General features: G+C 59.8%; 1 protein-coding gene across 2 annotated transcripts in view; it reads left to right on the top strand.

Moving 5' to 3' along the window:
- SHISAL1 (shisa like 1) overlaps nt 1–26,491 on the top strand; it is a 75,358-nt gene that overhangs the window by 15,065 nt on the left and 33,802 nt on the right. For both annotated transcript variants that reach the window (XM_058568180.1, XM_058568179.1), the window contains exons 2-3: nt 13,203–13,298; nt 16,684–16,897. In XM_058568180.1, coding sequence (XP_058424163.1) covers nt 13,235–13,298; nt 16,684–16,897 — 278 coding nt within the window. In that variant the 5' untranslated portion in view covers nt 13,203–13,234. The remainder of the gene's footprint in view (nt 1–13,202; nt 13,299–16,683; nt 16,898–26,491) is intronic.

The raw sequence follows: 26,491 nt of genomic DNA on the forward strand, positions 1-26,491 counted from the left end.
GGGAGTAACTGGGGAGATATTGCTACACTTTCATGTGTCCTGGGCCTCAGGACCTGGCACACAGGAGGTTCGCTTTGAACAGTAGCTTAAAAACAGCAAGGCAGCCCAGGCTCAGAGAGGTGAAGGGCCTTGCCCAGGGTCACACAGCTGAGAAGTGGCAGAGCTGGGACTTGAGTCTGAGTGTTCAGACCCGAAGGTCAGAGCCTTTCCTTCTGGTTCTCTGCTGCCAGGTGGACCTCAGACCGGAGGCAGGAGGGGCTGCCCCTTACCTTGGTGAGCGCTGCTCGAAAACCCGTCCCGTTTGTATTGCGCTGAGTGAACCCTCAGCCCCACCTTGTGTGTCTTGGACCCTCTGCCGGGAACGCCCTCCCGCTCTTACTCATCCCGCAGGAGACCACTGCCGGACCCCTGGTTTGAGCTGAGTCCCAGCTCTGGCACAAACTGGCTGGGCAACCCAGGACAAGTTACTTACACTCTCTGCGCCAGCTTCCTCGTGTGTAGATTGGGGATAATCACAGCACCTCCTGATCTTGAGGGTTAAATGAATGCCCACCCCCACAACCCCACCAGGGGTCAGGCGCTTCTCCTGGGCTCTCACGGCCCTCTGGTTTCCCCATCGCAGCACCGGTCACTCTGGGCTGCCACTGTCCACATGCCCTGTGGCTAGATAAGGGGCACTCGGGCCAGTCCACTCGGCCTCTGTCTGCGTAAGCAGAGCAGCTACGGCTTCAAGAGACAAGAAGGGGGCTTTATCTCTGGCCCAGCTCAAGACGGCAGGCCTCCGGTGATGGGAGGGAGAGGGAGCCAGTCTCCCTTACGGCCTGGCTGTAAATGACACCCATGGCACTGCCCACGACAGAAATGCCAGCTAAGGGCACAGCACAGGGACCAGGACGCACAAAGCCTGGGTGTGGAGGTGGCGGTGGGCTGGGGGCAGGTGCCTGGGGAGAGGAGACACGTGGCTGTGGAGGCCAGCGGGTCCTCTGGCCGTGTCCAGACGGTCACCTGATGTGTTTCAGCAGCAGCTGGGAGGGGCAGCCCCCTCTGGCAGAGAGGTCCCTCTGCCGCTGGGTGGGGTGGGCCGAGGGGTTATGAGAAGTGGGAACAGCCAGGAGGGTCAGCCCAGCTTTGGAGTCAGGTGGACGCTGCCCCCCGACCCTGTAGGCTCTCTGTGCCTCAGTTTCCATCCTCACAGGGCCAATGGGGGGACTGAAGGCACTCGCTATGCACCTGCCAGGGTGGGGCCCGGTTGGGAGAAGTGGCTTGGGCCGTGGATCATTGACCCGCATTGACCAGCGGAGCCTGAGGGCCTGGGGAGGGGATTCGCACGAATCGAATGTGTGAAGCATTAGGCCAGATGCAGCCCCGGCAACCCCGACCTGGCCGCTTCCTGGCTGTAAGGCCTGGCAGGGAGCGTCCTCAGTGTGCTCATCTGTGAAATGGGGCTCTGGACGGGGTGCTGTGAAGACACAGGCAGTTAGACGGGAGCCTGACTCGGAGGAAGGGTCACCAGGTGGCGGCCCCAGGCCTGGGCCTGAGCTGGGCTCCCCACGGTGGCTGTGGGGCCTCGGCTCTCCAGCTCCCTGCCCCCTCCCCGCCCAGAGGAACAAGCTGAGTTCTTTCCAGCACAGCGGCTTGGCCCATGTTGGAGGACGCCCCGTGGACTCTACAAGGCCCGACCGAGATGCTCTCCTTTTATTGGTGTTTAGGGTGGGAGGTGGCAGAGAGTGGGGAGGGCCAGCCGCTGTGGAGGGACGGGGTTTCTGGTCTCTGAGTCAGAGCTCGGCGGGTAAGGCATGTCCATGGAAGTTCTCAGATCCTCGCCACCAAGGCTCGCCCTCCTTCAGGAGCAAACCCTCGCTGAGCCCGGCCACGTGCCAGGGTCCCTGCCCTAGACAAGCCCCCAGCCTGGGGGAGGAGCCGGGCGGGGCCACAGAATGACCCTCGGTTACAGAGGAACGCGAGGGGCCACGCTGAAGGCTGTGCCGGGGAGGGAGGGAGAGCAGGCCCTGGGCAGCGGGGCTGGGAGCCCCGTGGGGTCACACAGACGCTGGCACCAGACCACCTGCTCAAGTCCAGGCTCCTCCCCTGCAGGCTGTGTGGCTTTGGCAAGTTGCTGACCAACTCTGTGCCTCAGTGTCCTCATGTCAAGAGCCTAGCATAGGGGGTGGGTGCGAAGAGATGGTCAGATGCTCAGACAAGCTCCGTGCTTCATGGACCAGCAAGGAGGCCCTGATGGGAGGGAGGACAGAGGCAGAGGGGGAGGAGCGTGAGGGTCTGACCTAGACCAACTCCCCCTACCCCCCCATTCTCCTTACAAGCTCTTCCCAATTCAGCCAGCTCAGGAGCCCTGCCCTGGTGACTGCTGCCCCGGACACTGCACACTTTCCCGTCTCCCCTTCCCACCCTCCTCCCCGGGGTGGCCTTCTCTTCCCACACGCACGCCGGGCTGGCAGGCAGAGGACAGGGTGGACAGACCCCGGGGCCACCGCGGGTCACGGCTGGCCCCTGTGTGAGCGTGGGCCAGCGCCTCCCTCCTCCCCTCACCCACCAAATAAGAATGTGCAGAAGTGCCCGGCACACAGTAGGTGCTCAGTGGCTCGCCCCTGCCCCCTCCACTTTCCCTGCCCTCTCCTCTGCTTCCCCACCCCTTCCTCAGCTGAAAGGGCTGAAACTCCCATTTACAAGGGTTCCCCTGAATCGTGGGGTGGGCCCCGCAGAGGCCCATCGGCACCTACTGTGTGCCCGGAGTGCTCCCCACCGGGGGCCCTGCCTGCTGCCCCGGCCCCCTCGCCCTTCCTCTCCCTCCCCGGCTCCCGCTGCCCTGGCCTCCTCCCCGATCTCTGTCCCACCTCTGGGCCTTTGCACCTGCTGGGCTGCTCTGTCCCCCAGGCCCACTCTCACCTGGTATGGATAAGGCCTGCTTACCTGTCAGTCTCAGCCTCCTCGGGGTGCCCTCAGCCCAGACCAAGTCAGGGCCTCCTATGTGATCAGACACCCTGAGTGAGGCGTGTGGGTGTGTGGTTGGCCTCACGGGGGTGGGACGGGTCTGCTCAGCCCACAGCAGTGTCTGCAGTGCCCACTCAGTATGGGTCACACTCGGTATGGAATGAATGAATGAATGAATGAGTGCCTCCATCACCTCCTCGGCCCTCCCAACTCCCCTTCGAGGTGGGTATGTATCCCCGTTTACAGATGGGAACTGAGGCTTGGCTTCGGCTTCTGTTCTCCCCTGTGAAGGTGGGTGCCCGGGCCAGGCCCCCTCTCACTGAGGGAGGCAGAAACAACGGCCTCGAGTCGGGGGAGAAATCCGGAACAGCCCTCCGTCCGACAGGCGTCCTGCGGCCTGTCTTTGCTCTTCCTGCCCTGACACTTGAAGTGATTCATTCTTCATGTGATATTTTTGTGTTTCTCCAGTGGGAAAAAATGCCGCTGGGATTTCCAGGGGTTGTTTTATCTCCATGGTGCAGCCAAATAATTTGGGAGAATGGATAGAGGCCGAGGGCTGTGGAGTCGCAGAGGCCCCGCAGCTGTCTCAGCTGAGCCCTCCCTTACCCGGGGCGGGTGGAAACTGAGGCTGGGTGGCGGAGCCCTCGCCTGCCACCAGGTGTGGCCCCGACAGGAGAGCAGAGCATCCAGGGACTTTTGAGGGACTGGGATTTCCAGCCCAGCCTCTTCCAGCTGTGCGCCCTCGGGCAGACCTCTCCCTTCCCTGGGCCTCAGTTTCCCCCCTGTGGAATGGGGAGGGCAGCAGTGCCAACCTCAGACATTCCAGAAAGTACATACAGGAGGACTGGGTGAGTGTTGGCCTGGCCCAGGGCCAGGGCTCAGGAAGGGAGCAAGGAAACAGGCTGAGTTTAGAACTTGGGGCCAGGCTGGTTGGGGTGGGCAGGGGGAGCCTCTGAGGAAGGCCAGCCCTACTGGAGAAACTGGACTGTTCTCTCGAAGGAGGGACTTGGGGGGCAGGAGTGGTTCCCAAGTTGGTGGTACCTGTACGCTGTCCCGATTATAACACTCATGCCAACGCCCCACGCGACAGTCTGCAGACACTCTTCTCCCCTCCCCTGGCCCCACAGCAGCCCTGTGGAGCAGCTGTTATCATAGGGTGACAGTGGGTTACAGGGCTGCAGATCCAGGACTCTGAGCCATCCCACCTGGGCTCCCCTGGCCTCAGGGGACCTGTCCACCAGAGCCCTGGAGTGGGGTTTCTTGGCTGAGGTAAGTGGCTTCCACGGGAGGCTGATGCCCAAGGTCACTCCTGGTGGTGGTGGCAGTAGAAGTTGACACCCTGTCCCAGGGGAGGAGCCAGCACGTGGCAGTACGGCCTCTGCCTGGGTCTCTGCTGCTCCCACATGGAAGTTTGCTCTTTGCAACAAAGTGAACCTGGCATCCAGGCCAGTGAGTGTTGATGGAGTTCCTGCTCTGGGCAGCAAACATTTACTCAGCACCTACTGTGTGCAAAGCATGGTGAGGGGGATACAGAGGCACAGAAGTCCCCCCCACCCCAAGGAGCTCGTTCCAGGCAGGGCAGCGATTAGGCAGCAGGCAGGGCGGAAGGAAATCAGTGCTAACGAAGGGCACCAGCGGAGCATGAGGGGCAGCACGTGAGACATTTACATGCAGGCACGGCGTTCAAACACACTTTCCCTTGCTAGTGGGCACGCGGGAACCTCTCAGACACCTAAACCTCTGGCTCTGGAAATGACAGAGTGGGCAACCCCACAGAAAATCCATTTATGGAGCACTGACTAGATGTGGGGGGTGCCCTGCCAACCCCTCTGGTCCTTTCCATCTTCTTTCAGTACCCCAGCAAGGGGAGTTGTGGTTCCCATTTATAGATGAGGAAACTGAGGCCAGTGAAGAACTTGCCTAGAATACCCAGCTAGTAAGCGGCAGAACTCCGATTCCAGGCCAGGGGACACTGGCTGCAAAGCCTGGGCGTCACCTCTGGCACCCACTGAGAGCGCCGTTTGGATCAGACAGACCTGGGTTCAGATCGTAGCCCTGCCACCCTCCAGTTCTAGGCGACTCGCTTGGGCTCTCTGAGCTGCAGTTTAGTCATCTGAAAAATGGAGATGATGATGCGTACATTCGTTCGCCAATCCAGCAAGTGTTTTTATTATAAAGTGCCTACTATGTACCAGGCCTGATGCGGCATACAGTGGTGCATAAAGTGCCTACTATGTGCCAGGCCTGATGCGGCATACAGTGGTGCATAAAGTGCCTACTATGTGTCAGGCTTGATGCTGCATACAGTAATGAGCAAAACGAAGTGGTCTTGGCAGGGCCGGCTTCGCCGTTGTGTGTGTGATCCGAGCAGTTGCACAGGGCCCCGAGCTCAGAAGGGCTGCTCTTGGTTTAATGCTCTGCTGTCGCTGTCTAGACATGCTTAATAATTTTTGGACAAAGTGTTCTGCATTTTTCGTTTTGCACCGGGCCCTGCAAATTATGTCACCGGTCCTGGGTCCCAGCCCTTGTCCTGCTCATAGTCTAGTGGAGGAGACAGAGGCTGCTCGGAGAGCCGCTGCACCGAGCATGCTGCTCTACACCGCCCTCTGTGGTCGAGGGCAAGGTGGACAGGCAGAGCGCGAACGGCAGGTGCCTGACTGCGTGCAGGGGTCAGGAAAGGCCTCTTGGAGGACACAGGCTCCGGGGGATTTGTCTGAATCTGCCAGGTGAAGGGGGCACAGCCTGGGGGGCAGGGTGAAGGGGCTGCAGGGTGGCCAGTGTGGCTGGACGGTGGGCCCCAGCAGGGGCAGGACGCTGGCAGGAGTCTAGTCTATCCCGACGCCGTGGGAAGCCCCTGGAGAGTTTCATCAGGGGTGAGGCGATGGGGTGTGCATTTTGAAAGCCAGCTCTCTGGCTTCGAGGCGAGGATGGGTTGGGGGGACACGAGTGATGCAGGGGACCCCATGCTGCTGGATTGATTCGGGGAGGAGGAAATGGAGGAGTAGATGGGCCAGGCTCTGGCTTGCAGGTCTGCGTGGAGAGGGGTGCAGGCCATCGAGATGGGACAACACGGGACCCCAGGGGCCGGCGTGATGTGAAATGAGGGCGGCTGACGCAGGCCTGGGCCCCAGCAGGGCCTCAGTCCACAGTGGCCGTTACTGCAGGCCGTGCAGCCCAGAGCCCCGGCTGTGGGTGAACACGCCTGTCCTTCTCCGTGCGTGTGCTCCGGCCCCCTTGGGCCCGGCCAGCGCAGCAAGGGGACACACCCTACTTCCCTCCCGCGGGCACGGGGGACCCCGAGGACACGCTTCGATCTGGTTTCACGTGGTGTGGCGCCTCCCCAAGTGTTCCTTCCCAGACTTCACAACCCGCAAGTGGACATTGTCCTGAAAACAAAGTTCACAAACTCGGGATTCGGTCTGCCTGCGAGGAAAGGCCCCGGGAACTCGCCGGAGGTTAAACATCGCTGCTGACACGGTGTGCGCTCGCATCCGTGTGCACGTGTGTGCTGTGTGTGGATGTGTGTGCGCTCGTGTGCTGCCAGGGTGTGAACACACTCACCGTCAGTGTAGACAGGGCGCAGGAGCGAGCGCGGTTTGAGTCCTGGCTCTGCCCCTGGGGGAGTCTCTGCCCCTTACCCGCCACCTGCCCCCGGGAGCAGCGGCACAGCCTGGGGACTGGGGGGAGTGGATGAGCTCGTCTCATGGGAGCAGGCTGGCGGGCGCTCAGTGGCTCTCGCGCCTGTCCCCACTGCCAGTTCCAATTCCCACCCGTTGGGCGCCTGCTGCCCGCAGGACCGTCTGTGAGGCCTCGAAGGGCCCGGCCCTTAATTACCAATTCGTGGCACTCGTGCTACTAAGAAGAGGAAGAATGCCCAAGCGTAGTTACTAATTCTTCATGGAGTAGTGCTTGATGACTGTCCCCCAGACCATAGTCCCACGGTGGCCAGGCCTGGTCCATCTTGTTTGTGGCTGTCCCCCCACCCGCACCCAGCACTGGGCTTGGCGCCCAGGAGAGGCCCGTTGGGTGTTCGTTGAACTGCCTGGACAGTGGGGTGGGGAGGTGGGTAACCGAGGCCGCTCTGTGGACCAGGTGGTGTTTGGCCTGATTTGGGCATGTGAGTTGGGGAGAGGGACACGGGGGAAGGGCCAGCCTGAGCAAAAGGCCCGACTCCTGTGCTCTGTGGCCAGCCGCCGGCGCCCAGGTGCTGGGGCCAGGCCCTGCCTCACCCCGCCGTGGGGCTGGCCACAGAGCCGCACCGTCCGCCTGCCCCACTCCCCCTGCACCCCGCAGGGTGGGGCAAGGAGGGACGTGTTTGGGTGACAGGCGTGTAACTACTCACGTGTCCCTCTTTCTTCTCGATGCCAGGAAATTCAGGGCTCAGGTGGCCCCGGTCTAAGGAGGGCCAGGCCTCAGAGCAAGAGTCTGTGTTCCCAACGCCCCCGCCTTCTCCCGGTTTGCACTCAAGTCAGGACACAAACCAAGGAGGCAGCAGGCAGCATGCTCCCTCTGAGGCCAGCCACGGGTGAATCCCACCCAGCCTGCCCCTGGGGTGAGGGAGGGGCCAGAGCTTCGGGAGCCCACCCGGGGGAGGGAGAGATTCAGGGGGTAAAATCTTCCTGAGAGACGGACACCCCAGCGGAACTTCCAAAGCTGGGTCGAGGCTGCCCTGCTGCAGGAGAGGGGAAGGGTATCCCAAGCCTGGGGAACAGCATGTGCAAAGGCCCAGAGGAGAGGCAGATCCTGGAGGGCTGAACTCGAGGAGCAGAGAGAGTAAGGGGGTGGCAGCAAGGGCCAGACCACACGGGGCCTCAGAGTGACGTGGATTTGGACCCGGGGCCTCCAGGAGTCCTAGGATGGTGGTGGGTAGTCAGATGGGCATTTTGGAAAGCTGGCCCTGGGGGCTGCCTAGGACCTGGATTAGGGGGTGGGGCTGGGGCAGAGCAGCCAGCAGCAAGGCGGGGTCACCACCAGCCTTCCGAGGACCACCCATGAGCGCCAGCCCCGTGCAAGGGCTTGATGCGTCACTTCTTTCGAATGTCACAGGACCCTGTGAATTAGGCGCTATTGTTACTCCCATTCCAGGGCCAAGGAGACTTGTTCCCCGTCACAGGGGGGTGTGGTTACGAATGGTGGAGCCAGGACTGGCCCCAGGCAGCGTGGCCCAAGCCCAGGGGCCCACCCTCCAGGCCAGGCTGCCCTTGACAAGGTCCAGGCAAGAGGTGCTGCCCTTGGCCACACCCAGGGGAGGGCGCGGTGGGTGGAGAAGGGTCCGCCGCGTGCAGAGAGGATGCGCAACCTCCAGGCACCAGGCCAACGGCCGCCAGGCCTGGGGTGTCTGTGGACCCCCTCCTGCGCAGCACCGAGGCCGTGGGCCCCGCCGTCCCCCTCACCCCGCCCTGTCCCCCCCGCTGGCCCAGCCGACGCGCAAACAGATCTGTTGCTGTTCCCCGTGGGGTTTAATTCATCTTCCTCAGCTCTGTTTCTCTTCACATGCCCTCCTTCCTCTCCTCTCCAGCCTCGCCAAATTCGGTGTTTAAAAATAATCCTCAAATTTGGGAACAGCAGTCCCCGGCTGACCCGAGGGGTGGACCGCAGAGATGCGTGCCTGACTCGTGACTCCGGACGCGGTCAGAGCTCGGGGAGTCCCACTCATCCGGAATGTTCTTCCATTTATTTGAGTTTTGTTGTTGGCTGCCAGCTACCACCGTGAGCAGTTTACCAATTTTCAAAGAAATAGAACCCGGTACGATAAATCTAAACCGTTTGTGGTACGTGTGCTTTCGGGGGTGCCTCGGGAGGCCCTAGAGGCTCCTACAGTGCTGGGAGGAAGGGCGAGTTTGGAGGCCAGGCTGGCCTCCTGTCTGAGCCACTGAGTGGCTGTGTGACCTTGGGCAAGTCACTGCACCTCTCTGAGCCCATTGCCTTCTTTACGAGATGGAGGTTTAATACTTCCCTCATCGGGCTGACCGGGGATGACGCAGTGAAAAGCGAGTCCAGTACACGGGAAGAACTCAGCCGGACCCAGGGCAGCAGCCCCTGCGGCTGCAGCGCCCAGAAGCAGGGCTGGGTGGGAGGAGGGGTGCTCACCCTTTCAGCCCCTGCTCCCATTGCTGCTGGAGACGTCACCCATGGGGGGTCCCAGGTGGTGTACCTGACGGAGTGACCCACCCTCCTCAGCTGCACTCATAGTCCCTGAGCCCAGGCCCCACTGCAGACCCCACGGAGGGACTGGCTGAGGGCTTTGACCTCATCAACGTCAGGGCTGTTGAACTCGTGACCTCTGAGGCTGGCCCTCTCCGGGAAACCTAACCAGGATCCCAGGGCCGCCGGCCACCGAAGCCACGGAGTTTCCAAAGCCGCTTTCAGCCCCAGCAGGGACGGGGCGGCTGGCTTCTAAGCTGTGCTGTCTCGGGTGGTTAGAAATGGAATTTTTATATAACGTCCCGGTGACGCACGGTGGGTTTTTCTTCCACCGCAGATTCAGCCTTCAGTTCTGGCCCCTGAGTTGCCCGGGGGCCTAGGGAGGTAGGGCAGCCCCCCACCCTGTCCAGCACACAGGGCTGTGGCTTCCCGTGCCCGCTGACTCATCCCTGGGCAGCCCCGGTGTGGGCGGGGGCACGGCCGGGCCCAGGATACTGAGCAGACCAGTGCCCGGCTGGACAGGGGACAGATTCTCCCCCAGCCTGCGGGATTCCGGAGCTTGAGCTCCGAGGCCATGGCCCCCAGCTGGCAGGCCCTGGCCCAGGACCCTCATGGTCTGATAGAAGAGGGCGTGGGGGGCCAATCACATAAGGCAGAGCTGTGGGTGCACCCTGAGGGCAGGGACTTCCCTCCTCCGTGTCCCCAGAACCCAGCCCAGGCTCTGTTACCGAGCGGGGGTCAGCGAGTGGATGTTGAGAGAATAAGTGAGTGAGTATATGAACTAACACGTTAATGAAAGAAGAGATGGAATACAATAGGCCTCAGTGGAGGGACAAACTTCTTCCAGCTGACAGAATCAAGGCAGGCTTCCTGGATGAGGTGGCATTGGAGTAGCTTCTAAGGTGGTACAGGATTTGGACTCACAGGCCTTAGAAGAAGATACCCCAGGTGTGAGTGACAGCCCCCTCCAATATATACAGGGTTTTATTAGGGAATAGGGGTAGCAAGAGGGAGGGCTAGATGCATGGCAGCCCCCTTCCACCTGGCATTCATTCAACAAACCCACCAGCCCTCAGACTTGAGCCCTGGCTCCATAAGTGGACCAGCCGCCCTCCAGGGGCCAGAGGGCCTGGAGTCTGGAGACCCATCCCTGCCCTCAGTGGGCCTTGGCTTCCCCACCTGTAGAATGGGGCCACGTCGGGGGGTCATCTCAGAGGACCTGTCACTCCCCATCCCCCGCAGTGCATTTTCCAGGTTGATCCTTAGGTTTCCCCAGAAATCCTTTCCTAAGCACTTTCAAATGCTTTAATCTCCTTCATCCTCCCAAGAGGGCCCTGAGGGAGGCCGGCAGGAGGCCCAGGCTCAGAGCGATTAGGCAGCTTACAGCCCATGGGGGCAGAGCTGCTCCTGGTGGGAGCAGGGAGGCCTGCGTGGAGAGAGAGCAGGGCCCCTTCCCCAGGGGCGGACACAGACGTCACAGAGAGTAATCACCATATTAAGGTGTTGCGGCTTCATCTTACGGCCACGCCCTCCCCTTCTCTTATTCTGGCTCAGACTTCAGAAGAGCAGCCCCTGGCACCCTGGATCTCCCTGACCAGGCTGTGAGCTCTTGAGGGCGAGGACAAGGCAGCTTGTTGGTGGCCCCAGGAGCCCAGCCCAGGGCTGGGCCCAGAGCGGGTGCCCCAGGAGGGTCTGGGCAATCAGAGGGGCTCTTCCTGTGGGTGGCGCACGGCCCCAGTCTCCTCTTCCAGAACCGCGTTCTCTGGCAGCAAATCTCTGCAGTGTGTGTTCAGCCTTGGGACCTTTCCCCAGGGGGTGGAGCGCCTCACCCAGGGAGGGGGCAGGGTGGAACTGACTTCCGAATCAGGGTGGAGGGGGCAGGGAGCCCAAAGAAACCTCTGCAGGTGGGGGCAGCCTGGCTGGGAGGGCCCACAGGGGCTCCACTGGGGCGGGCTGCGAGGCTCTCCAGGCATCCGCATCCTCACCCAGGTGAGCGGGTGAGCATCCTCCACACCTCAGTGTGGGTCCCAGCCCTGCCTGGGACCGTCCCCGTGTGGGGCGTTTGGTAGTGTCCTGGGGCTGCGGGAACAAAGCCCCACGGACTGGGGGCTGACCCAACGGAAACCTATTCTCTCACTGTCTGGAGGCCAGAATCCGAGATCCAGGTGTCGGCAGGCCTGGTTCCTTCCGAGGGCTCTGAGGGAGACCGTTCCAGGCAGTTTCTGGGGGTTGGCTGGTGATCTCGGGCGTTCACGGGCTTGTAGACACATCGCCCCGTTCTCTGCCTCCATCTTCAGGGCTTCTCCCTGTGTGCCTGTGTCCAGATTTCCTCTTTGTAAGGACAGCGGTCAGATTAGGGCCTGCCCTCCTCCAGGACGACCCCCACACATCTGCAATAGCCCTGTCTCTAAGTAAGGGCCCGTTCTGAGGTCCTGGGGCTAGGGCTGCAGCACGTGAATTCGGGGGACACAATTCACACCCCACAGTGAGGGGAGAGAGTGGTGGGCAGGAGCTCGTTTGGCCCAGAACCTGGCACCCAGTCGGTGATCGCAGATTCATCCCCTTCCCGTGTCTCCGCTCCGCCCCGCAGCTACATGCAGCTTACAGCCCACGTGGGGCCCTTCACACGGAGGACACGGGCCTCCTCCCCAGCCTCCCTGCCTCCATAGGGAGGTCACCCCTCCCCTCAGCTTGTCCTGAGCCAACAACCTGATCTAAAGCGGCCACTGAGGGCCAAGGCCCTGCCTCAGGTGGCCTGCTGCTACCCACCCCCCCCACCGTCCCCCACTGTCCCCCACAGGCCTCCCGGCTGCTCCCCCCTCAGGCCTTTGCAGCTGCTGCTCCTGGTCTGCACACTCTTCCTCCAAAGAGCCACGCCCTTGTGCCCGCCTCACTCAGTCTCTACTCAGACGTCACCTCTGCCGTGAGGCCCTCCCGGCTGCCCTGTCCAAAGCTGCTCCCACTCAGCTCCCACATGCACCTTGCCTCACTTCCCTTCATCACTTTCTTTACTGTGGTAAAATATACATAACATAAACTTTACCATTGTAGCCATTTTCAAGTGTGCAGTTCAGGGGCGTTAAGTCCATTTACACTGTGGTGCAACCGTCACCACCGTCCGTCTCCAGAAATTTTTCACACTGAAACTCTGTCCCCAGGAAACACTAACTCCCATCCGCCTCCCCCAGCCCCGGCACCTGCCATCCTCCTTCCTGTCGCTGGATTTGACTCCTCTAGTCAAGTGGAATCACACAGCGTTTGTCCTCCTGTGTGTCGCTTCTTTCACTTAGCGTAATGTCTTCGGTGTTCGTCTTGTAGCAGGTGTCAGAATTTCCTTCCTTTTTAAGGCTGAATAATATTCCATTGTGTGGTGGACCGCAGCGTGTTGGTCCACTCCTCCGTCGATGGACCCGTGGCTGGCTTCCACCTTTCGCTATTGGGACTCATGCTGCTGTGGCCGTGGGTGACAGGTACCTGTTTCAGTCCCTGCGTTTGGTCCCTTAGGGCGTATCTCCAGGAGCCTCGGAGCGTTTTAAGTACCCTCTGTGTGTTTGTGTGCTGTCGGCCTTCTTCATCCGAGCGCAAGCCGGGGCAGCGACAGCGTCCATTCAGTTCTGCTTTTGTCTGTTTGGTTCGCTGCTGGAAGGTGCCCGGCTCGGCGCGGACTTGTTGAGGGTTATTGGAAGTCACCGTTAGCGACACGGCACGGGGACCGAGGTCCCGCCAACCCGGGAGGCGCCCGAGCTCTCGTCAAACCCGACCCGCTAACCAGCCGTTCTCATTCCCGTGACCCCCCGGCGCCTGCCCCCCAGCCTCAGCCCGCGGTTGTTCCCCCACCTGAGCGTCCGTCCTCCTTTGATTAAGCCTCCTTTTGCCGTGAAGAGAAAAGGAGGTGACAGTTGACTGGTGGGGGAAGGTCACTCATTCCAGAAAGGAAATTGGATGGTGGCGTTTCTCTCATCCACGGCCCGGCCCCTGCTCCCGGCAAACTCGCCCTCCTGTCCCCTGCTGCCCCCCGCTGCCCCCCGCTGTCGGCCACGAAGCCGGTGTCTGCCCCCGCCGCCGGCAAGGCAGCCCACACCCGGCTTCTCCCGGATCTCGTTACACAGGCGGCTCTCGACGGATCGATGAAAGCCAAACGATGACCAGTTGTGGCCGGCAGTCCCTGAACGTGCTCACCGTGCTCTCGTTGCTGCTTTCTGCAGGTAGACCCTCCGGGATGCTCAGTGGGGAGGGGGTGGCGTGGGGAGTGGGGCGCAGTGGTCCCTTCCCCGGGTCAGTGCTGGCCCAGGCTCTGGGTGCTGACAGGGGGTGCCCCGGTCCCCTGCCCCTCTGGCGTCCCCCTCATGTTCGGTGCTGTTCAGGAGGAACCTACTGCGAGCTGTCCTGCGTGCGCCTGCCCCAGGAGCTCAGCTGGGAGATTCTAGAGGACGCTGTGGGGTTAACAGAGCTGCCAGCCAGCCCTGGGAGAAGCCCGTGTGCCAATTCTCCCGCTTCCCCTGCAAGTCGAAGTCAGGCGATGTCACAGTCATCCCATTGCTTAGAGGAGGAAAATGGGGCTTTGAGAGGGCCTGACCAGCCTGAAACAGCATAGCTGTGCCAGGGCTGGATCCCAACCCAGGGCCCCACCTCCCAGCACCCCACCAGCCTCCTAGGCCATCCCCAAGACCCCAGTGGGGTTGCAGGTAGGCTGTCACTCTCCTGTCACAAGTCCTCAGCTGCTCCAAACTGGAGCTGGCCGGATGGAGAAGTCTGCCCTGCCTCCCAACAGCAAGGGGGCCTGGGGCAAGCCTGGGTCTCGGCCCTGGTCTGAGCGAGGCACCTGCTCTGTCTCTGTCTGTCTCTCTCGGTACCTCTTCCTGCCCTCATGCACTCACACTGTGGCACAGCTGTTGACACTGGCCTGTGACTACAGGCCCTTGCCCCCTTCGCTGGGGGTGTGGCTCACAGGGAGACCAGGAAGGGCCCTGGGGTAGGGCAGTGCAGGGTCCCCAGGACAGCAGAGCCAAAGCCAGGCCAAGGCCAGGGGTCTGGGGGCCACCGTTCACTTCTTTCCCCACTCCTTTTCTGTGCGTCAGCTCGTCTGGTCCTCACTGCCCCCTGGGAGAGAGGAACTCCTCGCCCCACTTTACAAATGAGGGAACTGAGGCTCAGAGAAAGAAAGCCACCTGCCCGAGGCCACACAGTCAGTGGACACAGTCACATGGCTGTTAAATGACGGCCATCCAGACCAGGACTCGGCCCTGAGCTCTGCAGACCCCAAGGCCCCAGTGCCCAGTAGAACGTCTCTCTCCTTGGTGTCCCCCTCCCTACTTTCCTGGTGACTCAGAGCCCGCTGGCCTCCTAATGGAGCATCCCTCTGCCCTGGGGCCCCAGGTGCAACCCCTCATGCTGCTCCGGTGCCTGGAAGCCGGGAGGTGCAGCCTCATCGTCCGCTGTTCGCTCACACGCTCCCTGTGTTAAGTGGGGCCCACGCTTTGCTGTTTACAAAACGCTCCTTGGAGCCCAGCTGCCTGGGAGACCGCCGGTCCCCGTCAGTGAGAGGAAGGAGGCTCAGAGAGGCCACGATGGCCCAGGTGGCCCTGCGTGCTCCAGGATCGGACCTGGCTTCCTGGCTCCTAGCCCTGGGCCCCGTTGGCTCTGGCACATTCTTCCTTGGGAAGCGGCGGTGGCCTCCTTGTCTTTGCCAAATGGCCAGAGCAAGTGGCCTGACTGTCCCATGGTGGCTGGGGTGAGCCCCTGGGGACTTCACATCCCCTCCCTGGCTGGCCTCCCCCTGCACACCCGTCTCTGCACAGCAGGCTCCTCTGAGGATCAGCTCAAAGGCCCCCTCCCGCACTCTGTCCCTTCCTGCCCCGGGTCCCGCGGTGGCCCCTCCGTCCAGTGTCGGGGCCTGAGCTCGTCTTTCCGACCAGCACCGTGGGTGTCCCTGATACACCCAGCTCCCTGCCAGCCGCGTGTGAGCAGATCCATGCAGGGCTGCCTCATCGACCTGGACAGGGATGGGACAGTGGCCAGAACTGACTTCCTGCTTCTCTGCCCCATCAGTGGGTCCCCTCAGCATCCCCTGGAGGGCTTGCTAAGACACACATTGTGGCCCCCAACCCAGTGCTTCCGATGCAGAAGGTTTGCTGAGGGTCCAAGAGATGGCCTTTGTGACACGTCCCCAGGGGAGGCAGATGGGGCAGGTCAGGGACCGCACTTCGAGACCACTGCTCTGAGCCTCTGCATCCCCATAAGAGGGTCTTCTGTGTTCCCGAGGTCGAGGCTGGGAAGGGGGCCTGGAGAGCTCCTGTGGCTCTGAAACCCTAGGGACCCTTCTCCTGCAGCGGTCGGGCCGTCCCCGCAGAAGAGGGAGCTATACTTTGGGGAAGGGGCCCAGGATTTCACTGGGCCACCCCTGCCAGCCGCAGCACTCCGGCCCCGAGGCCCGCCCGCCCACGGGCCAGCGCGGGCCAGCTGGGACTCCCGCCGGCAGCCCCGGGCGCGGGGAGCTGTGTGGGCTGCAGTCTAAGAACCTCGCAGAGATAGAGCTTCCCACTGGCTGTGGAGCTCTTGCAGAACCAGCACCTTTGTGGTTGGAGAAATGTATTCAGCCAGCGAAGCCCCTTTTCAGGGATACAAATTAGATACAGCGATCCCTTTTATGAAGATACTAATTAGGCCGAGACAGCGGGCTCCGGGTTTTTTCCATTGTTATATTTGTTCGGGCTGTCGCTCCTGTTTGTCACCGTCGGCACGGCTGGTAAATACCGTCCTGGGTTTGCAGCAGCCTCTGTGGCTGAATAGGGCCTCCTTCCGTGAGCCGGGGGAGGGAGGGTCCGAGGCCAGGGCAGCTCTGTCGCTGTGAGGTGGGGGCCACCGAGGCAGGCCCTTGGGGACCCCCGCATCTAGGGCACTGGTTTAGTAGCAACCAAAGTAGGGAGGGGACACCACTTTCTCCACAAGGGGCACCCGATTTTTGCCCCCATGCTGTTCACCAGCCAGGCCAGCCTGGGCTTGTGCGCGAGTCCACAGCAGCCCACGTGGTAACACAGGTTATCACAGCTGGTGGTGGGGTTGTGGAGAGGGCCCGGACCCTGGATCCAGGCAGGCCTGGGCTCCATTCCCTCTTCACCACCACTTACCAGCTCAGGCAGGTCCCTTGAGGCCTCTGAGCCTCAGTTCCTCCATCTGCAAAGTGGGATCGCAGACCTGCCTGCCAGGGTGGCCAAGTGGATTAAATGCGATCGAGTCTGTGAAGCACACAGTAGGTGCTCAGTTCATAGTGTTTCCTCATTGAGTGCCTGCTGTGTGCAGAGCTGCTGGAGGGGGTACACGTGAGGCTTACGATGCAGCCCTGCCCGCAAGGAGCCCCCAGCCTGGGGGGCACCATGTGCAGGGCTGTCGTCGAGGGAGTCCTGGGAGGGACAGGAGCCCGGAGGGGGCTTCCTGGCAGAGATGAGGCCCATCCTGGACCGCGAGGTCTTCCGGGGAGGGACCCTAGGACAGGCCCACCAGGCCCCGCTCTGGTACCCATGGACTGGAGAGGGTCCCGTGGCAGCCGGGCGTGGTGGGGACCCCGCCGAGCCCGGTGACTCTGTTTTGCAGTCCTGTCCGCGCATTTCCGGGTCTGTGAGCCCTACACGGACCACAAAGGCCACTACCACTTCGGCTTCCACTGCCCCCGGCTCTCGGACAACAAAACCTTCATCCTCTGCTGTCACCACAACAACACGGTTTTCAAATACTGCTGCAGCGAGACCGAGTTCCAGGCGGTGATGCAGGCGAACCTCACGGCCGGCTCCGAGGGCTACGTGCACAAGTGAGTACCTGCTGGGGCCACGCCCCGCTGCCTCAGGCCCGTGGAGGTGGGGCGCCCCCAGAACACCGCGCTCGGGGCGGCTGTCGGGTAACCACTGTCGGGACGGCTGGGGCTGGAAGGAGCCTGGGAAGGTCTTCAGGCGACCAGGTTTCCTGGCCTGCTCTGTCCTCTGAGCCTTAGCCTTCGCATCTGAGAAATGGGCACATGACACCTACCTCTCACGGCTGCTGCAGAGGTTGAATGACGTCAAGTGTGAAGGGCTTTTGGGCCTAGAAGGTGCTTGGGCCTGGAATCCACAGGGCCCAAGTTTCTTTGTTGATTCATTATTTGTTAAAAAATATCGATTAACGCTTTTGACCAGAAGTTAATCCTCCGAAGCCCCTTTCCTTAAGGTGATTAAAACGCATGAGACCAGGGCCCTGATGAAGGGACCACTAGTGTAAAGAAAATGGAGGAGTTTGTCAGCAGAGAAGCAGTGGGAATGTGCTAAATATGGAGGATTGAAACAGCATGCATTTCTCTTATTATGAGTGAAACTGAGCATCGTTTCATGTTTGAGCCTGTTTGTATTTCTTTTCCTGTGAGCTAGCTGTTTATGTCCTTTGCCATTTTCCTATTAAATTGTTGGCCTTTTTGTTATTTCTTTACAAGAACTCTTTATATATGAAGGTGATATGATGAGTTGCAAATATTTTCTCAGTGTGCCTCTGAATTTGTGATGCTTTTTTCTCATGCTTAATTTTTAATTGTTATATAATCAAATTATATCCAATTTTTTTTTCTTTTATGTCTTCTGGGTTTTGTATCAGACTGAAAAAGGCTTTCCCTACTCTGAGATCATTAAAAATTCCCTCATGTTTTCTTTTACTTCTGTTATGTTTTAGTTTTTTGCCTTCAAATCTTTGCTCTGTCAGGAATTTATTTGGGTGTAAGTTTTGAGGTAGAAATCTAACTCTTTTTTTTTTTTTTTCTCCAAATGGATAGCCAGCACCATTCATTGAATTGTCTGTCTTTTTCCCCACTGATGTAAAATGCAAACTTATCATGTACTATAATATACTAAATTTCTAAATATAGTAAGTAAAAAATACTAACTACACTGTATACTAAATACTAAAAATACTAAATATATTAAATATACTAAATACCTTGAGTATCAGGGTAGATCATGATACTTTCTCATGGCTGTCGTTGGTCCATCTGCCCATATGCTAGTACCTCACTATGTTAACTACTGTGCCTTTTAATATGTTTTGATGTCTTCTTATTCTATTCCCCCTGAGTCTCTTGTCATATGAACTCTAGAATTAGCTCATATAGTCCTCCTACTCAGCCCAAAAATCCAGTTCGTATTTTTTCCCAAGATTGTGTTGAATTCATAGATTAATTCAGAATTGACTTCTCGTGATGTTGAATATTCCCATCCAAGAACACAGTATGTCTTTCCAGTTGTTCAAATTTTATTTCATAGTATTTTTGAGTTTTCATCATACAGATATTGTACATATCTTTTCAATTGATTCCTGCTTATTTCTTTTCATGCTGCTATTACAAATAGGGTCTTTTCTTCTACTATATCTTCTAACCGACTATTGTTTAGATGATCAAACCTAATGCTTTCTAAATATGAATTTTATACTCAACCACTTCACTGAAATTTCTTATCTTTCTAATACTTTTCAGTTGATTCTCTTAGGTTTAATTATGCCATTTGCAAACAATGATAATTTTATCTCCTGCTTCCAATTTCTGTGGCTCACTTCTTTTTCTTGTCCAATCATGTTGGCTAGTACCTCTAAAACCTTCTTTAAAACTGTCAGGCATTCTTATCTTCTTCCTGACTTTAATGGGGATGTTTCAGATATTTTGCCGATAAGCCTGAGGCGGACTCTTGGGGTGGATATACTTTTTCATGGTAGGGAAAAGTCCACTTAGATGAGTGTTTGTTGAGTGACTGTTGAAGGGAATAGTGGCCCCACTGGGAAGCGGTGGGGTCTGAGCCCCAATCTCTCTGTCTGATGTTGGGGCTTGATGGCTTGGCCTCTGTGCCATGCTCACTCAGGGGAAGTCACCTCTTTCCTTTAGTCAAGCAGGAGATGCAAACTCCTTGACTATCACCCAGATCTCCCCTCCTCCCACCGAGGCCGGCTCCCCAGCCTTCCTTCCTCAAATGCATGGGTGCTTCCCGTGAATATCTTGCCATCTGCTCAGGCCTTAGAATAATTCTGTGTGTGAAGTCGTTCAACGAGCCCTGTCCATCACGAGAGCTGGAGTCAGGCCTGGAATCTGACCCAAGCCTTTTATAAAGTCAAAGACGGATTCCCTGAAGGAGGAGGGTGGTGCCAGGACTGGGGTTAGGACCCCGAGGTGTTGTAGCTGTGGCCGACAGCCAGACAGAAGACAGAGGCTTGGCAAGACAGCCAGCCTTCAGGGCTCTGGCGACTGGTGTCTGGGATCCTCATTTCGAAGCCCACAGGTTTCTATAATCTGCACATTTACAGAGGATTTCACACGGAATACTCCACCGCGGCAGCACAGTGGGTCCTGCTTGCTGATGCTGGAGGGCTGGACCACAAAATAAAGCCCTTCCCCTGGAGAGGAACGGAAATACTGAAGAAGAAGAGCTTAGTTCTTATTCCTGAATTTCTGACAGCGTTTGCAGAGCAGGCAGCACGAGGCCAGCTCAGTGCTCTCTCCTCATCACGTGGCTCAAGTCACCTGGCCGCCCACCCTTAGCCCCCTTCACACCCGAGGAAGACGAGGCACGCAGAGGGGGAGGAACCTGCCTGATCGAGGCAGCTGGTCGGTGGTGGAGCCAGGAGCCAGCTCAGGTCTGGAGGCTGCTCTGATAAATCTGGGGCCTTCCACCAGTGGGGGCGGAGCGGCAGGGGAGGCCCCGGAGTGGGGATCCCCACCTCGCACCGTTGACACCTGGGCCCGATCCTGCTTTGTGGGGGCTGCCCTGTGCATTGTGGGATGCTTAGCAGCATCCCTGGCCGAACCCACGAGACACCGGTGGTATGCCCTCCTCTCCTCCTGGCTGTGACAACCAGCAGGGTCTCCTGGCGTTGCCACGTGTGGGTTCAGGATTGCCCCCTTGAGAGAGCCTCTCTGGAGGGATTCCTCCCTTGTTGTTCTCCACTGAGCTGCCCACCGCCTCCCCTTCCCATAGATGAGGAGAGGGGCACAGGGAGGGGCCGTGCCTGCCCCAGTCACGCGGTGAGCCCGCACGGACGAGGCATCAGGCTCCCACGCCTCACCCGGGCCGTCCTGTTACACGCTCTCCTTGTGCCCCAGGGAGGGAGGCGTGTGCTTGGTTTTCCTGCATCGGGAAGTTTTTAAGAAGGTGGGAGCCACATGGTGCAGAGGAAGGAGCATTTCCGGCAGAGTTCCTTCCCTCTGCCCTTTGGGGCTCTGACCCCTCTGGGCAAGATGCTGTGTTGCCCTGTTAATCCTCGTAACTGCTCTGAGAGGGAGAAGGAAGGGCTGGCCCAGGCTGGTGCAGTCCTGTTCCAGCTACAGTCGAGGCCTGAGGGACGCCGGAGCCCTTGTTCCGGCCACTGGGCTCTGTCACCCCCGGGTGCATCCAGAAAGGCAGGACTTGTCTGATGCTGGGGATGCGCCAGATCTCAGCCAAGAGGCCTCATGTTCTAATATCCTAGCTGGGTTAGCGCCCGCCGGCGCCCATCTAGATGGATCAGGGCAGCCGTGACTCTGACGGGGCTTCATGAAGGTGCATGGGGTCCGTTAGCAGCAAGGGCTGCCTGGCGCCCGCCCCCCTCGCCCGCCCTGCCAGTGAATCAGCCAGGAGGCGGGGCCGGTGACAGGAAAAAGGAGAGCGCTCTGATGACTTATTTATTTGTATTTTTCTGGAGGAACAGAATGGTTTGTTTTGGTTCTGGCTGCCCGGCAGAAAGACGGAGCGAGGGAAGCAGCCTTGCCAAGCCCACGGCCACGGCGAGATGCCACTTGCAGCCGGGCGGGCAGAGGCCTTGGTGTCCAGGAGGCGTGTACCGCACACCTTCCCATGCCAGCTTCCAGGTGGGCTGCCAGCAGCGCTGACCACACCAGGGCCCTGAACTGGCCGCAGGAGCATCCGTCCAGGGCACGGGGTGGGACGGGGCGTGTGGGGTCAGCGATCAGCTCTCTCGGGGGGCAGGGGACATGTGTCTGGCAGAGGTGGCGTGGAGTGGAGTCTTGTGCGAGGCGGGGGTGTTCCTTCCCGGGCAGGTGGGCTGCAGGGGTGGGAGCGTGGGAGAGGATTCAGGGAGACAGACGAGGCCACAAAGGCCTTGAAGAGCGAGGCGGATGAATTGCTATTCTTCCCCGATCCATACACGAGGCCTCTTTCCTCCAGAAGCTTCCTTTTCCCAGTGCCCGGCAGTGTTCCAGCCACGCCGATGGCCGCCCTGTGGCCTGAGGACCCAACGGCCCCTGGATCTCCTCCACCTGTGGGCCTTTGTCACCTGCCAACACGCTCTGAGCTCTGACTCCAGCTCCGAGCGGGGTCACAAGCCTCCGAATGTTCTTGTCGGTTGCTCGACCCCATCAGGCCGTATTGAGCATGAAATCGACACACACACTGGTTCCGTGAAAAACGGAAGAGGCTCCAGACCCCGTGATGTTTCCTGAACTGAACACCCGCCACCCAGCCAGGAAGAGGGGACAAATGAACCGTTAGGGGCACTCAGGGTACCTCGAGGGGCCTGGCTCACCCAGCTCCTTTCATCCGCGCAGAGGCGTCGTCTGTGAAGAAGGTCCCGCAGTCCCGTTACGCCAGGGCCGAGGCTCAGAGAGGCTGAAAACTTGCCCGTAGTCACACAGCGCACAAGCGGCAGAGCAGGGTTTGGGATAGACGTATCTGTCCTCCAGGCTCAGTTATGCTGAGGTGACGAGCAGCCCCCAAGTCCCCGGGGCTTGAGACGCAGGCTTATTTTTGTCTCACACTCGCGTTCTTCTCGGGTCACCTATGGCTCTGTGCGCGGAGCATTCTGTGACCAGGGCTGATGAAGTGGTCCCCATCTGGGGCGGACGTCCCAGTGATGGAAGGAAAAGAACGACGACGACAGCACGCGGTGGCTCTTAAGGTTCTGCTCAGAAGCGGCTGTAGCGTTTCTGCTCACGTCCAAGCCTGTTCCCAGGAAGAGGCACAGGGACGCATCCCGGGGCAGGCCTACAGGGAGGGGCGGTGAGTATTTTGACAGCAGTGGACTCTACTTCATTGGCCCAAAGCCCCTGCTCCTCCACTGCACTGGACAGCCTCAATCCTGCTGTGTGACCTTAGGCAAGTCACTTGGCCTCTCTGGGCCTAGATCTATTGAGCGCTCCCTCTGTGCTTTAATCGCAGGAGCCAGCACTCAGTGGGTCCTTTCCCTCCAGGCTCCCGTGTTATCTCATTGACCTCACAATTCCACCACCAAATAGAGAGTATTATATTCCCATTTTACAGATGAGGAAAGCAGATCCCTGTTTCCCAAGATCACAGAGAGAGAATTTTGCAGAGCCTGGATTGGAATCCATGCAGTCGTGACTTCTTGGGCCCAGAATTTAGTCCCCAGGGTTATCAGCCTTGTCGCCCTGACCCGCAGGCTGCCTGGCGAATGGACTCAAGGCTCTCATTTCTCGAGTGAGGTCGGCCGAGGGGCCGTCAGCCGTCTCCCAGGCAGCCCTGGCCAGGCCGTGAGCTCTGCAGCCCGTGTTGCTTCTGACCTGACGGCCTCAGGAGCTTGCCTCCTCTGTCCTCACCGGGGTCTGCCTACGGGGTGGTGACGGGGCCTCCATCTGGCCACAGCTGCTCCGTCTGCTGAGGTACCTGCTCCTGTCCCCGGAGGCATCAGTGAGACTCTTCCGTCAGAGGTTTTGTTTATTGCTCGGGAAACACCAAAAGAATTCGAATCAGTAAATATCCCAAAATACACTGAAAAATTGTTGTCTGTGGCTTTGGCTGGCCTCACATCTTGCCCCATAAAACAGCCTCTATTTTATCTTCTCCCCTTTATAAAACACACACCCCACAAAGACCCCTGCATCTGGATGGAGTTAATTTCCAGATCACATTTTTTAATTAAATTTTAAAAAACCAGAGTGCTTCTAGCCTGCCAGCCGCGGGGCGGGCAGACCAGGGAGGCAGGAGAGCTGCCTGGGGGCTGTGGCCGTGGCCGTGGCCGGGCATCTCGGTCGCTGCCTCCTGCAGCGTGGTCTCCCTGCAGGGGGGGCGGGAGTCAGCGAAGGCAGCCCCTCCTGCAGGTGCCTCTCCCGCTCTGAGCCGGTGGGGCAGTGGGACCACCCCACCACCCCCGTCCCCCCAAATGCCAATTAGAGTGAGCCGGCTGCAGACGCCTGCCGGCCTGGAGTGCCCATGCGCGCGAGGACAATGACACACTGATTTGCAGGATGCTCTTGGGGGGCTGGAACCCGTTCTCAATTCCTGGTAGATGGTGAGCCAGGACAAGTGGGCTCGCCAAGCAGAGGCGGGGACCCCTCCCTGCACGTCTGTCCTAGGCTTGACCTTGCGATGTCCCCAAGGTCCAGCACACTCTGAGGTCAGATGGACCTTGGTCCACCTCCCAGCGTGGCCCCTTTCCGGCTGTGAGCCCTGGGCCAGGGACTTGGCCTCTCTGGGCCTCATTTCCTCGTCTGTCGATTGGAGAGACGGCTCCTAACTCATGGTCTTGTTGCAAAGATCCAGAAACACCGGGCACTGGCATGCTGTGATTGCCAGTGTTACTAGTAACTGTTAGTGACTGTGCACAGAGAAGACAGAATCCAGTGAGGAAGTGATTGACATCAAGGCCGCCATCGTCACCGGCTCACCACAAGCACTCAATGTGTGTTAGCTTAAGTAACATCAGCAGCAGCCCTGTGCCGAGCGATGGGCATGCAAAGATGGGTTGGACTCCGACCCTGGCCTCAAGGAGCTCTGATCTCGAGGTGCAGACAGTCCTACAAAACAGCAAAGACAGCACAGTGTATTCTGGGAACCCCAGTGGCTTTGGGAGCTCAGGGGAGGGGTTGGACTCAACACAGGACATCAAGGAAGGCTTCCTGGAGGAGGTGATAGCTGCACTAAGACGTGGGGGCAGGGCCAGCTGGGTGTGCAGGAGGTAGGGAGTGAGTTCCAGGCAGAGGAACAGCATAGACAAAGGCCTGGAGACGGCTTGTCTGCCCCGAGGACCTGGGTGGCACCTGTCCAAGGCAGTACAGTGCAGTGGTTAGGAATGTGTGCTCTGGAGCAAGACTGCTGGGTTCAAATCCTGGCTCTGCCACCTAACAGCTGTGAGATCTTAGACAAGTCTCTTAGTTCCTCTGAGCCTCAGGTTTCCATCTGTAAAATGGGGGTGATGCAATAATCCTTCCTTCCGTGTTTGTTTTGCACATTGCAGGGGCTAACGCGTGAAGTGTTTAGAGCGACGCACGGCTGCTGCTTGCATTACTGTTATTACTTCTCAGTCCTAATGGTCCCAGGCCCGGCCATGGTCCAGCCACCACTCCCGGCTGGCGTCATGGTCTCCCTCTCTGCCGGCAGCATCTGCAAACAGCTGCCCCTGCCCCTGTCCCTGCCCCCGCTCCCCTCCCTTAGCCCCCGCGGCTGCTGCCATGGGAACCAGCGAGGAAAAGCCTGATGCTTGGATCCTCTCCGTGGGGGTGCAGGGGAGACTGGAGAGGGGGTGCTGGGAGGGCAGGCGCTCTGGGGACTGGAGCCAGGCCCTCCTCCTCTGTCCACGTGGCCGTCCACCCCAGGACTCCTGCCTCAGCACGCCGGACAGGGCTGCCGGCCTCTGTTCCCTGGCAGGAATTCCACGTCCAATGTCTCCAGGCCCCAAAATGAGGCAGCTGGGGGCCTGGCTGTCAGTCATTCACACCTCAGTGTGAACAAGCCCCTGAGCCTGCTGCAGGCCTCAGGCAGGTGGGGGCCGGGGGTGGGGCCGCAGGAGGGAGCAGGGGCGGCCGTGATGCAGAATTGTCGGGTTACTCATTTCTGCAAGCAGATGCGAAGCCCCAAGCACCTGCTGGCGACTGCTCCGCGCTAAGTGCTGGGGACATGCAGGGGGTCCCCCAGGGAGGGGAGGGGAGGCATTCCAGGCAGATGGCACGCATGAGCCGCAGTGAGCATCCCCGGCTGAGGGAGCCGGAGGGGGCTGGGGGAGCCGGAGGGGGCAGCCCCCATCTCGCTGCAGAGGCCAAGGCTGGGCCGGGGGTGGACCGAGCCGGAGGGTCCAGAGTCTGGAGACTGAGACTGAGAGGGGTTTCACATCAGCTCCTCCAGGCCCAGAGATAGGCAGGGGTTCTCCCAGGCCACACAGCAAAGCCGGGCCACGGAGGAGCCAGCACCAGGCCTCCTGGCTCCGGGCCCGTGCTCCCCGGCTCCGGACAGGATCCAGAGGGAGCTGCTGTGGGGATCCAGGACACCAGGGGCCCCGTCCGGCGAGAGCCAGGGCGGGTCCCTCCCTGTGGGGTGTGGGGCGGCGAGGCTGGCCACCGACCTTTTCAGCATGGCGCCTCCCCGTCGCCACCCGCCAGCACACACCCACCTGAACAGATGCCCGCAGCAGGGAGCAGACGGAGGCGGCGGGCGAGTGATTAATAAATCGGTCCTTTAAACAGCCACGGTCCCTGGCGAGCCTGTTCGGGGCCCAGCAGCCTCGGCTGCAGTGGCAAGACCAGGAATCCCCCCTTCCTGGCCCCGGGGGAGACTCAGACCCTGGCTGGGCAGGAAGATATACACGGACCCCGACAGCACGGCCCCGGGGGGCGGAGGCTGGGTCTGAGGGGCACTCAGGCCAGAGGAGGCCTGACCCAGCCGGGTAGGAGGGGCAGCCGGTCCTGAAGGCTTCCTGGGGGAGGCAGTCTCCAAGAGGCAGTGGCAGGAGTCAGGCAGAGGAGGAAGGGGACAGGAAACAGAAAGGGTTGGCCAGGCAGAAGGCACAGTCTGTGCAAAGGCCCGGTGTTGGAGTGAGCAGGGCGTGCTCCTCGGTGAAGAGACAGGTTGGCTGGGGACCAGGCTCCACAAAGGGGCTGTGAGCATTTGCAGCTGAAAACGCGCCATCATTTCTGCTTCTGGAGGGCGGAGCAGCCCTGGGTGGAGAACCGTTGGGTATCGAATAAGAGAAGGATGTTGGGCCTGAGACTCCCAGCCCCACAGTGTGGTGGTGCCTGGTGAAGAGGACCGAGGGGCTGGGGACAGAGGGAGGGTCTGAAAGGCATGTGGCTGGTGGGACAGCGGGGACCAGTGATGCTGCGTGGGGTGCGGGGCGGGCAGCTGATGCCGTTTCCTGGGCTTCTGAGAGAGGGAGCAGGCTGGGAGGGAGCCGGCCGGGGTGGGGGGACATCGGCTGAGTCGCACGCTGCACATGGGGGTGTGAGACAGCCCCATGTGGGTGCTGTGGAGCAGGGAGGTTATGGCTCCAGAACTTGGGTGGGTTCGTCCTGAGACAGCGGACTTCCTGCATCTGCCCTGGGCCCAGTAAGACAGGGGGAGCTGGCGGGGAGGGGAGGAGACAGTGAGGGGGGCCGGGAGAGCGTCCCAGGTGCCAGGTGAAGGGAGGGGCCACGGCATCATGGGAGCCCCGAATGCCCAGCTGAGACTTTCTTCCA

This window comes from Diceros bicornis, chromosome 25 (genome assembly GCF_020826845.1).
Source record: "Diceros bicornis minor isolate mBicDic1 chromosome 25, mDicBic1.mat.cur, whole genome shotgun sequence".
Lineage (NCBI taxonomy): Eukaryota > Metazoa > Chordata > Mammalia > Perissodactyla > Rhinocerotidae > Diceros > Diceros bicornis.